The sequence below is a fragment of the Malaclemys terrapin genome, chromosome 16 (assembly GCF_027887155.1).
Source record: "Malaclemys terrapin pileata isolate rMalTer1 chromosome 16, rMalTer1.hap1, whole genome shotgun sequence".
In the NCBI taxonomy this organism is placed as follows: Eukaryota; Metazoa; Chordata; order Testudines; family Emydidae; genus Malaclemys; species Malaclemys terrapin.
In genome coordinates, this window is record NC_071520.1 from 2,121,380 (window position 1) to 2,133,873 (window position 12,494).

At 48.3% G+C, this 12,494-nt stretch overlaps 1 protein-coding gene across 8 annotated transcripts in view; it reads right to left on the reverse strand.

The window, feature by feature from the left end:
- NF2 (NF2, moesin-ezrin-radixin like (MERLIN) tumor suppressor) overlaps positions 1-12,494 on the reverse strand; it is a 107,531-nt gene that overhangs the window by 41,954 nt on the left and 53,083 nt on the right. For all 8 annotated transcript variants that reach the window (XM_054006803.1, XM_054006802.1, XM_054006801.1 and 5 more), the window contains 4 exons: positions 12,140-12,253; positions 8,889-9,011; positions 8,258-8,475; positions 5,992-6,097 (listed from right to left, as the gene is read on the reverse strand). In XM_054006803.1, coding sequence (XP_053862778.1) covers positions 5,992-6,097; positions 8,258-8,475; positions 8,889-9,011; positions 12,140-12,253 — 561 coding nt within the window. The remainder of the gene's footprint in view (positions 1-5,991; positions 6,098-8,257; positions 8,476-8,888; positions 9,012-12,139; positions 12,254-12,494) is intronic.

Sequence of the window (12,494 nt, forward strand, 5' to 3'; positions counted from 1 at the left end):
ACTGTGAATTGCAGAATCGTCTATGAGCTGGGTGTATGGTAAAGTGGAAATATGCGTCTTGTAGGGTGAGGGCTGAAAACCAGTGCCCACATTCTAGCGCAGGTATTATCGTACCTAATGTGACCATCTTGAATGTCTGGGATTGGACGAACTTGTTGAGCTTCCTGAGATCTCTCCATCCCCAGTTTTAATTCTGGGTTAAGAAGTAGTGGGAGTAGAAACCTTTCCCCCTGTATTGCAGGGGTACTAGTTCCACAGCACCAAGTTGTAGAAGATGGTTTACTTCCTGTTACAGCAGGTGCTCGTGAGAAGGGTATCTGAAGAGGGATGGGGACGGGGGTAAGGTGGGTGGGCAAGAGATAAAGGGGATAGCATAGCCAATCTTATGACCTCTAAGACCCAACAGTCCGTGGTAATTGCTGCCCATGAATGGTCGCAGCCGATGGCCAAATAAGCGAGATGTATTTGTCAGTGGTGCTGTCTGGTGGGGGAGGTCATTCAGACCCTGGACCAATCTTTCAAAACTGTTTGTTTGCCATCGGCTGTGATGAGATGGTTGGTGTTGAGATGGTCTCCATCTTTGTCTTTGCGTCCCATAGGGTCTCTGGAACGATGTGTCTCTATGTCGTGGGTATGGTTGGTAGCGTTTCCGTTTGGTGAGAAGTGTATAAGTACCCAGTGTGCGGAGAGTCGCTAAAGACCTCATTGGTTTTGGTGGAAAACAGTTTTTCCCCTATCGAAAGGGAGTTCTTCAACTTTCACTTGCAACTCTTTTGGAATTCCTGAAGATTGTAGCCATGACACCCTACACATGACAACCACTGTAGCTGTCGCTTGTGCCACTGTGTCAGCGACGTCCAGGGATGCTTGCAAGACCGTTCTGGTTACCAGTTGTCCTTCCATCAATATGGCCCCACTTCTCTTCCAGCAGATTGTTAGTAAATTCATATAATTTGCTATAATTATTGTGGTTGTACTTTGTAGGAGAGCACTGTAATTGGCTACTCTGAACTGCAAAGTTGCTGAGGAATAGACTTTCCTCCTGAAGAGGTCAAGCCTAATGAGGTCCTTGTCCTGCGGAGTGGACCTGTAATGTGGATGCTTGCCACATTAGTTAGCTGCCTCAACTACTAGAAAGTTGGGTGGTGGGTGGGTGGGTGGAAGAGAAAATCCATTCCTTTGGTGGGCACATAATATTTCCTGTCTGCCCTCTTGCACGTTGGTGGGATGGTAGCTGGTGTTTGCCATACCTTCTCTGCTGGTTCCAGGCTGGCGTCATTTATGGCCAAGGCTATCTTAGAAGTGGACGAGGTTTGTAAAATCTGTAAAAGTTTGTATTGTGTGTCCTGGACCTCCTCCAGGCGGCTGTCCTGGCTCAACGCAATTCTTTTGAACAGTTCTTGAAACTGTTTGAAATCATATGCTATGGTAGTAGGTGATGGCATAATGGCTTCCATCTGGTGATGAAGAGGAATTGTGAGCTGGTGATCTGGGCTCTTATTCAGTGTCCTCCTCTCCCCTCCTCTCCTGTATCCTCCTGGGCTACTGAGGTTTGTGGACTGGGGGATGGTGGAGGTGATCTGAGTTCGCCTCTAGGTGGAGATAAGGGTCTGATATAATGAGCCCCGTATGCCGCCTATGGGGCCCAGGGTGGCCACTGCATGGGGACTGGCATGGGGGACACATCCAGGGTTGTCCATACCATGGATGGACTGCCTGCCTACGCTAGGTTTTAGACTGTAAAGGGTCCCCCTGGTAGTCTGCATTCTGTAAGGGAGGAATGCTGTGATTAAAAGGCATCCTCCTCCTCTTCATCATTCTCTTCATCGCTAAGCATTGATGGTGCAATAAGGGATGTAGGCTGGTCTGTGTCAATGCATTCTGGAGAGCCATCAGTACCAAAGAGACTGAAATGTCTGTTTGAGAAATTGTTGTGGTGCCATTGCTTGCAGTACTGGTGGCACTGATGATGTAGTCTTAGATGGAGCCGTACAGTGAGCCAGTATCTTGCGGCTTGATTTAGCCGATGCAGACGGCAGCATCTTGACTCTGTCCATCAGTGCTGACAAAGTAGACGGTGCCAGTGGTGGCCGCATGACCGTCAGTGAGGGTCTCCGTGCAGTTTCTTGCACCATTGTGGTCAGTGCTGTGGAGGAGGCATGTCTATGTTTATGCCTTGACTCCGTGTCTCTCGCTTTAGGCTCAGCAGAGGTCTCGGTACAGACGGTGCTGGAGGTGCCCTGTGCCTCAAAGGTGCTCACCCGTGGGTGGTCAGCACCAAGGACAGCGACCTGGCAGGAGACAGTCTCTCTTTTTGTGTAAAGAACAGGAGTACTTGTGGCACCTTAGAGACTAACAAATTTATTAGAGCATAAGCTTTCGTGGACTACAGCCCACTTCTTCGGATGCATATAGAATGGAACATATATTGAGGAGATATATATACACACATACAGAGAGCATGAACAGGTGGGAGTTGTCTTACCAACTCTGAGAGGCCAATTAATTAAGAGAAAAAAAACTTTTGAAGTGATAATCAAGCTAGCCCAGTACAGACAGGTTGATAAGAAGTGTGAGAATACTTACAAGGGGAGATAGATTCAATGTTTGTAATGGCTCAGCCATTCCCAGTCCTTATTCAATCCTTTGTTGATTGTGTCTAGTTTGCATATCAATTCCAGCTCAGCAGTCTCTCGTTGGAGTCTGTTTTTGAAGTTTTTCTGTTGTAATATAGCCACCCGCAGGTCTGTCAGCCGAATAGCGTAGCTGAATTCGACCTAACGCAGCCGACTTACCCCGCTGTAGGGACGGCGGCAAAAATCGACCTCTGCGGCTTCCCGTCGATGGCGCTTACTCCCACCTCCGCTGGTGGAGTAGGAGCGTCGATTCGGGGATCGATTGTCGCGTCCCGTTGGGACGCGATAAATCGATCCCCGAGAGGTCGATTTCTACCCGCCGATTCAGGTGAGTAGTGTAGACCCAGCCTAATAGTCTGCTTTTAGCGGCCGTCACCAAGAGGTAAGGTTTAAGTGCCTGAAGGCAGGGAAGACACTGATTGGCAGAAGGAATGAAAACAAAGCCATGTCATAGTCATGGCCTGTAAGTTGCCATCTTCTTTTGTCCTTGCCAGCTGGAAAATTTGGGGCAAGCAGAGGAGAATTGGTTATGCTAAAAGGATCAAAGAAAGGCAGACAATATTTAGAACTGCCTGGAGTGTTCAGTATCTAAGCGCAGTGAAATAGGCTGAGGGCACACTGAAATAATGAGATACTAGAGGTACCAGGAATGGAAAAAAACAAAGGGCTGGGATAGATCATTATGCAAGGAGAGGGAGTGGAGGTAGCTGCTGAGAGCCAAGATCAAGAGTCGCATCTGAAAAGTGTGATGTCATTGATTGTAAAGGCTCCATAATGCTCTTCTCAGAGCCTCAAGGGTGTTCCCCCCCCCACCCCCACCTACGTAAAGACCTTCTCTCCTTCCCACCGATGGGAACCTGATAACACTCCCTTTGGAGCCAATCAGCCCAAACTGAGTCACTGAAGAGTGGTGCAAAGATGCCTCCTACCCCTGCTGATCTGAGACTCAATTTCACACACTGGCCCTAAATAAGCCTAATTCTCCCTGCGTGGTAACATAAAAAACCCTCAAAGGCAGGCTGGCCATGGGCTTCAAGAGCTCTGAGAACAACTTAGCAACTTTTATAAAGCATATCTGCTACCAGTTTGTTTGGTGGAAGATTAAGTTACAAAAATAGTAAGTCTCCTCCTGTCCTTTCTGTAGCTTAGCCACCTCCTACTCTCATCCTCCTCTCCTTCCTTAGGCAGCACAGAGGGATCAGATCCTGCCGGCTCTGGAGTTGAGGGACTGTGTAACTGAAGTACAGGAATGAGACAAGAAAGAACACGTTCAGTGGGACAGACTGATTAACAGAGGGAGGAAGTCTGGGTACTGTACTATGTATTAGACAGCTGCCTTCACCTGAGGGACACGTCTCCTGTTCCCCCTTAAGCCACTATGTTCTTATTCTCTTTCTTTGATGGCTCTTGCCCAGCTGGGTCCCTCTGCGTGATAGCAGGGAAGGAGGACTTACCAGAAGCCAGCTCTTTGAAGCAATGTGCAAGAACAGGATTTCAGTACATTTCACTTGACTGCCCTGGAACACACATGCAGCAGAGCAGAGCAGCAAGAGAGAGATCCCATGGGAAAAGCGAAACAGACAGGCATGGCAATGGAAGGACAGGAGAGAACGCTTTAAAATATGTACATAGCAAAGTATTACTGTACTTATGAAAGTACAATAGCTATACTCGCATACTGCTGACATTTGGCACCCTGGAAAATAGCAACCTTTGAACTGGTGTGATGTCTTGGTACCTGCAGAGTTAACCCAAAGGGCAGAAGCAGGAGCACCAGCAAATCCACAGGGGATGAGAGAGGCATTCCATTTCTTTCTCCATACTGGGAGCTCTGGTGGGAGAAGGTCCCCTGCCTCTAAGGAAAGGGGATGTGGGAGGAAGGCAACAGAATATACAGCAGGAAAAACAATTCTCTATTCTATGCCTCTAGAACAGATGCAGCTGGACAGGTGGAGTCAAGCTTGATTCTGTCCAACAATCTTCCCCTTAATTATACTTCCATTCCATAGGCGAAATAGATCTACACTGGCTGCTGATTAGCACAGAATGAGTCAGAGGGGTGTGTGCAGGAGAGGAGAGAACTCGCTAGCCTCTGCTTTGTGGGTTTAACAAAGGACAGACCCACCAGCCTGAGGGAGCTTGGAGCTGCAAGCTCCTCACAGCTGTTGATACTTGGCTGATATGATCATTCGGCTTCCAAACCACAATCCTCCACCATCTGGGTACGACAAAGTCATCATTAGAATTATTGGACCCCAGCAGCCTGTTGGTCCATAGGGTAGTAAAGCTAGGTGTGTTCAAAGAGTAGGTCTGTGAAGCACGGAAGCAGCTAGCACTCAGTGGAGGGGCCCGAAGTCTGGAAGTCTTGGATATTTAATCACTGCAATCTCTTAAAAGTTTCTGATCATTTGCAGATATCTTTGGAGAATGTGGACGAGAAGTCATTTACTTCTAACCACCTTCACGCGGCTTGTTTAAACACTTACTTGAGGTGATGGCATTTCAAAGAAAAATTGAAATGGTGAAAGATTTGGTAATTGCTCCAGATGGGATGTATCTGTGGAAATTATTCACACTCCTTCAAGCCACAGTCTCCCACCTCTTGGTACTAACAAACAACAGGATGGATAGCAAGGCCAACAGGTGTATGCTGCAGGGTGGAGACCACTTGATGGCATTCACAGGTCCCAATAAAATTCACAGCAAAAGAAGCCAGGAGGAAAGGAATTGCCAGACTGGATCAGAACAACTGTCATTTAGCCCAGTATTTGGTTTTCAATGGCAACCAGTACCAGATCCGTCAAAGGAAGGTGTGCTCCTCTTACTAGCAGTTACATAGTAATCTCTCACGGGGGAAGTTTCTTCCTGAACACAGGAAGGGAGGTTGGGTTAATGCGTTTATAGGTTCTGATCAATTTTTATCTGATCTAAGGAAACAGAGGATGCCCTTATTCACACAAGTGTTTAATCCTATTTTGAATGCTACTAAGCCCTTGGCCTCAATACTTTATATTTGTCTCCACAGGTTAACAAAACACAATTTTTATTCGGTTTAAATCTGTTGTCTTTTCAATTTCATTTGTACCTCATTGTTCTTGTATTAGGCAAAAGGGTACATGGGAGACAGAGTGAAGCAGTCTGTTCTCTGCTAAACTGCAGACCACCAGATCTGGACTTGGCTGAGGAGCACAGGAAATTGTTTGCAATTCCCCTGAGTTCCATAACAAAGTAGTCTCATAACCCCCCTGATTAGGAGGTGGCACTATGGAAAACAGCCCAACTTCTTTCAAAGCCCTCAAGTGGATGCTGCCCTCTTCCTGGGAAAAAATGGAGCTGTAATACAAAACACTCTTACAGTGTAGGACGACTTGCTGGTGATCTCCAAGAGCTTCTGCTTTGCTCTCCGCTCAGACTCTCGAGCCTCTTGAAGGTCCTGCTTTAGCTGATCAGCTTCCTTTGCCCTATGTACAGTAACAAACATTAGATCAGAGACGGACAGGGAAGGAATGGAGTGGGATGAAAGTCAGAGAAGGAGAAATGGAGCAGCACCAAAGTGTGGGTGTAGGGGGGTTGGGATTTATCAGGCAATGAGATCTATTAAGCTGCAGAATAATTTCCAAAAGGGAAATGATGGAAACCCAATCATTTGAGACCTTCCAACTAGACTAGACAAATACTGAAGAAAACAAACCTGCACTGACTGCCAAGGATGGAGAAGACCGGCTAGATCAGTGGTTCTCAAACTAGGGCCGCTGCTTGTTCAGGGAAAGACCCTGGTGGGCCGGGCCGCTTTGTTTACCTTCCGTGTCCGCAGGTTTGGCCGATCGCAGCTCCCACTGGCTGTGGTTCGCCGCTCCAAGCCAATGGGAGCTGCAGGAAGCGGCGCGGGCTGAGGGAAGTACTGGCCGCTGCTTCCCACTGCCCCCATTGGCCTGGAGCGGTGAACCGCTGCCACCGGGAGCAGCGATCGGCCAAACCTGCGGACGCGGCAAGTAAACAAACCAGCCCGGCCCGCCAGGGTGCTTACCCTGAACAAGCAATGGCCCTAGTTTGAGAACCACTGGGCTAGATGACCTACCAGGTCTTCTCCTTCTAGATAGGATCTGATACTGCATGTGGGGCTGTTACCCACTCAATTTAGGGCACTCTAAATTTAAGGGGTTCCCCCCCCCATTTTAGTGGTGAACATTGAGTTTCACCCAAGGCTGGTTTAATATGGGATGGGAGAGGGGCTGATCAGGTCTCAGGCCTGCGGGGCAGTGGAGAACCCAAACAAAGAAGCAGCAGGAAATCCAAGTCACAAAAGGGCGTGCTCTAAAATAAGGATGTTGTGTTAGCATTTGCAAAAAGACTGACACCTGGAGAATCAGGTCACGCTGCTAGAGTGAGGACGACAACTTGGGAACACATTGAGTGATCAAAATCAGAGCAGAGGTAGGAAGCTTTGGGCTTCTGAATATTAATCATCTACAGAGGGTTGTTTGTCTAAAAGGAACATAAGAAAATGCCCAACAAGTCCTATATGGACTTTAACATGCCAATCTCAGGGCCCAAGGGTTCTAATACACTTCCACCCCGATATAACGCGATCCTTGGGAGCAAAAAATCCCTACCGCGTTATAGGTGAAAGCTGTTACATTGGGGTAGTGACGGCAGGGCTCCAGCAGTGATTTATAGGGCCCAGAACTCCCTGCAGCAGCCGGAGCCCTGGGCCCTTTAAAGCACCACCCGAGCACTGCTGCCGGAGCCCCGGGGTTAGCGCGCTATATGCGTATTATATCGGGGTAGAGGTGTACTACCATTTATCCCTGATGTATGGCAGCTCCTGAGGACACATCCTGGGTAGAAAGCAAAAGGAGAGAGAGAGAGAGAGAGAGAGAGAGAGAGAGAGAGAGAAGCCTTCTTTGCTGAATCAGAATTTACAGGAGCTCAAGATAGAGAAGGGATGACTGGGGATAAAGTTATTGAACAAGCGAGAGGGCTGAAGCCCAATGCACTCATAATTGATAACAGGGAGGAAGTTAGTGTTATTTTTAATTCACCAACTAATTAATGCAACATGTGACAAGAGCCAGAGCAAAGGGGAGAACGATGAATTGAGTTTAATATCTAGAAGCAAAACTCAAGTGTTATTAATTAATGGAGCCAAATACTTTAGAGAATACGGCAGGTATTTCTGTGGCTGATCCTACAGCTCCTAGTTAGTGCTCCAAGATGAGCAAGGGAAGAAGAGTCCTATGGACAGTTTGAAAGGAAGAATATATTCCAACCACCCACCAAAGCCAGTAGCTGAAATTCCCTCTCCTGGTCACTCTCTCCTCATTGTATCTCTCCTATAAGAATTCTTCAGCATCAGGCTTAAATACACGAAAATTAGGGAGGCCTGATATGTTTATTAGCATCAGTTTACCATTCAGCAGCAGCCTAATTCTGACAAACAGAGCTGCCTAAAGAAAGAAACCAGCTGGGTTTTGTGGCCAACTAGCCCTCACACGTGTCTGGGATACCACAGTTTGGAAGCCCTGAATAAAGGTGTGACCCCAGGATACGGTCTCAGCTAAACTCAGTGGCAGATCTGGAAAGTAGAGCATGGAAGCAGGTGTAGGGTTCCTCCCTCTGACCTTCTCTCCGATTCTTCTGCCATCTTCAATGCCAACATCTCTGCCTCCAGGACCTTTTGTTCCATCAACCGTTTCTCCTCCTCTGTCCGGATTGCCGTGGCTTTGATCCGCTGCATCTCCTGCTCGGCCTCAGCTGCTTTCTGAGCCAGCAGCTTGGCTTCCTCTTCTGTGATCTGCGCTTTTTCAGCCAGCAAGTCTGCGGTCTCTTCAGATCTCATCTGGGAGCCAACACATACAGCAGTGTCAGCATGCACAAGGGCCCCACCCTGACATGTCCAAGATCCCTATGGTAGGGACCCTAAGTTCCCTGCCCCACCTTTATATTATGACCCACATGTGCTCAAATTCCCCATTTCCACAATCCTTGCAGTGCCTTGGCCACTGCAATAAGCTCCCAACCAAGACTCAGATACTCTCAGGCTCTCTGCCTCCAGTTAATCCTCCACTGAGACTGTGCCGTAGCAGGGCCCTTGCACCACACCATTCAACTGACCCATCTGTCTTTTTAATCAGTGTTCACAAACCGGGGCTTACGAACAGTCCCAGAATGCACATTGTATGTCTGCTGACTTCAGCAAAGGAAGTCACGAATGTCTGCAGTGACTGGAGAACAACCATCACAAAGACATACCAGAGCCTCATTGGCCATTGTCGCCTCCTCCTTTAACTGCAACAACCTCCTCTCCAACTCATCCCTTGTTCTCTCTGCCTCTTCCCTCATCTGCTTCTCTCGAGCCAGCCGCTGTCGTTCCATCTAGGGAGATGAGGGGAGAGAAAGGAAAGGAAATAACAAATATTAGAATAACCAACGTTCAGTGTATTCCTGCGACGGAGCACACTCGCCCCACACTGGACAGGGAAGGGTTAACACACATTGTGTTAACCAAGCCCTCTCAGCTCTACTGGGCATGCTCCAAATGCACTAGTATAAAAGGGAGAAGCTCGGGTCAGTTGCTGCTGACCGCCAGGGAGGAAGGATGCCATCGGCTCCAGCCAAGGATCAGACGAAGCCTGAGGCCGTGGGAGCCGGAGATGCCAGAACCCAGGCAGACGCCAAGCTACCCACGGAGGCCCTGCAGAGTCTGGAGTCGCCGGGGACAGTGCAGACCAGGGAACCCGGAGACAGCTGAGATACCTAGATTGCAGCAGCGGGAACTATAGTAGGAAGCAGCCCAGGGCAACTAGATAGTGGCCCAGTTATTGAACCTGAATTTTGAGTCAGCGTGTTTCAGTCAGAACCGTCCCACTGACTCAGTGCCACATGTTCCGGGCACTCCCAGGACCCTGGACTGGGGTCCAGTGGAGAGGGAGGGCCCAGACCCCTTTTTGTGTGTGGCAGCCCCCTTCCTGACAGATCGCTGGGCCTCACTACCCTGCTGCCAGGGATGAATTTACTGACTTTGGCCATTAGACCTTACTGCCCTGCTAAGAGGGGTGAACCTATGGACTTTAGCCACTAGGCCTTACTGCCCCTCTGACTGAGGCAAATTATTGACACTGGCCATTGGGCCGCACTGCCCAGTTATTAGAGGCAAGTACATTGACTTTTGCCTTTAGGCCTCATTGCCCTGCTAAGAAGGGCAAGTATATTGACTCAGGCTAAGGAGGCATAGACATAGGTTACGTACGTCCCACCCCTACACCCTAAGAGACACAGGACGCACTCGCCTCGCACTGGATGGGGTCTCCCCCAACCCTGTTACAATTCCCTAGGTATGGTGCATTTCATGGACAGGATTGGAATGTTGTCTGGTGGTTGGAGAGCACTCAGATAAGTAAAATCTCCTCCTTCTGCTTCAATTTACCCATTTGTCAACTAGGGATATTTCACTATCAAAAGGGGACAGGCCTATTAATGCGTGTGAAGCACTTTGTGATCTCAGGATGACAAGTACTGTAAACCACAAGTTCAAACAACACGGACCTTTGTTATTTTCCATCAGATACAACAGCAAATTAAGCCTAATGCACTGGAAATTCTTCCCCATTCCATTCATTTAATGGATAGGCCAGAAAGCATAAGATTACCAACAATAAGATTCCTATACAAGTCAAGCTGCCTCCTCTCACAGTGTGCAAGAAGGACTTCTCCATGTGAGAAACAGCCAGTCAGCCCCCCCTGATACAACCTAATCTAGCGGAATCCCTTCCACCAGCTCCCAGGGGAACGTGCAGCACATATACTGCCTCTGAAAGCACCCCACATTCAGTATTTTAGGCAGCAGCTGCACACTGTACAACTTGTGACCTTTGCTAATCAAGCGATGGAAGGGAACTGCAAAACCAGTTAATTCACCACCTCTCAGCACCCAGATCTCACAGTGATGGGCCCATTATAATTACCAAGGCTACATGTATAGATCACTGCATTACTTAGGCCATGCTGAGTTTAATGAGCCGAACAAGGAGGCAAGCCATCCCCCTGTGATCCTCAGGCACTGGCTATGTTCTGAAAGCAGGACACCCATTGCTTTAACGATGGTGCTTCTCTCTACTAAAGGTACCCTTCATCAATCACCACTTGTTATCCCATTCAGGTCACTTTCCCTCTGTAAATCAAGATCATGAGCCTGACCTCCTCTGCAAAGCACTTTGAGATCTTGGGATTAAAAGCACTAGATATGAACCAGGTATTATTCCTCCTCCTCTGGGCCCACTTGCAAAAGCTCTAACCATTTCATCTCAAATTCAGTGATAAATGTGTACCCACTCCCCACCTCCAGAGCCAGGTGGTCACTTCCCTGGTAACTCTTCCCAAGCCCCTGGACTCCTACCAGGCAGTCACCCAGGCTTTTCAGTTCTTCCTGGCTTCATTCAGACAGGTCCTCCATATCCCTCAAAGAGCCCATCAAATTCCAAACACCGCCCTCTTCCCCGCTAACTCCTGAAGATTCCAGGTCACTCATCATCCTCAACCTCAAGGAGGATTGCCTGGGGATCCTTTTAGTCTGCCAACACCATTCCTACACTGGCCAGAGGCACCGAGGTTAGATGCAAGCATTCTCTCCTCCCAACCAAAGACAAGGGTGCTGCCCTTGCCATGCTCTGAGTCTCTCTGAACATAGGAAGCTGAAGAAAGGAGAACTGGACACAGGTCTCCTGCATGGCACTCCAGAGCATAGCAGGAGGTTGGGCAAGGTACTCAGTTCTAACCCCCAAGCCTGGGCAATAAATCCCAGTAGACATGTCCAAACCCAAGAGCAGTACATCTGCATTTAAAGTCTCTTGGTACAGCTGGCTGATACTGCTGCTATCTAGTGGCTTATCCAGAAACGAACGTTTATATTCTAAGCAGCAGCACTCAGATTAGCTGTGTGGGTTTCAGTGAGTAGAAAAGGTCCATGAACAGAAAACAATGATTCATACAATCCAATTTGCTGATATATGCTCATTGGCTACAAGCTGCTGCCTGTGATGTGTCTGTCGTTCCTGCCGCCTGACCTGTGGCGGATAGAGGCCAGGACCAAATCAGCATGCAGGCTGCATCACCATCTAATTAGGAAATGAGAGCACAGAGCAATGGCAAAGCACAACTCCTGCCTTAATTACAATCAACTTCCTCAAGACAGTACAACTTTCCTGCAACAGGACTAGGTAGGGATGGATGCAAACATATGTACCGTGCGCACAGGTTATCCTTTTCCCCACCCACTTATACCTCCGAGCCTGTAGTCTGGTGACTTGTCAGCCATTCTGCCATCAGCCCACATACCGAAGCGTAAGAACTACAGGTAATAACAGGGCAGGCTACTAGAGGAACAATTCAGCAGGTCCTGCCTTGCACACCTAGTGTTGGTGGTTTGTGCTATTCTGTTCCCTCCTGGTATATTTATATTTCTGATTTTGGCTCACAGCTGGGTTGTATTACAAGGTGTCTCTCACCTGCTTTCTGGCCTTCTCCTCCCTGGCCTGTGCTTTCATCTGCTGGACTTCCAAAGAGTCTGCCTTTCTCCTCCTCATGAATAGATCGTGGTTTCCAATACACAGCTGAAGAATCTGTCCCAACCAAAGATAAGGGGGAAGAAAGGAAAGAAATGAACACATACATACTTGGATGACATGATCTGTACTGCCACCACATAGACCAGAGTTATTAATACTTAGTGCTCATATAGCACCTTCATTCATAGATCTGAAAGCACTTTACAAAGTATCATTATCCCCATTTTACAGATGGGGAAACCAAGGCACAGAAAGGTGGAGTGAGTTACCCTCAGGTATGAAACCCGGGTCTTCT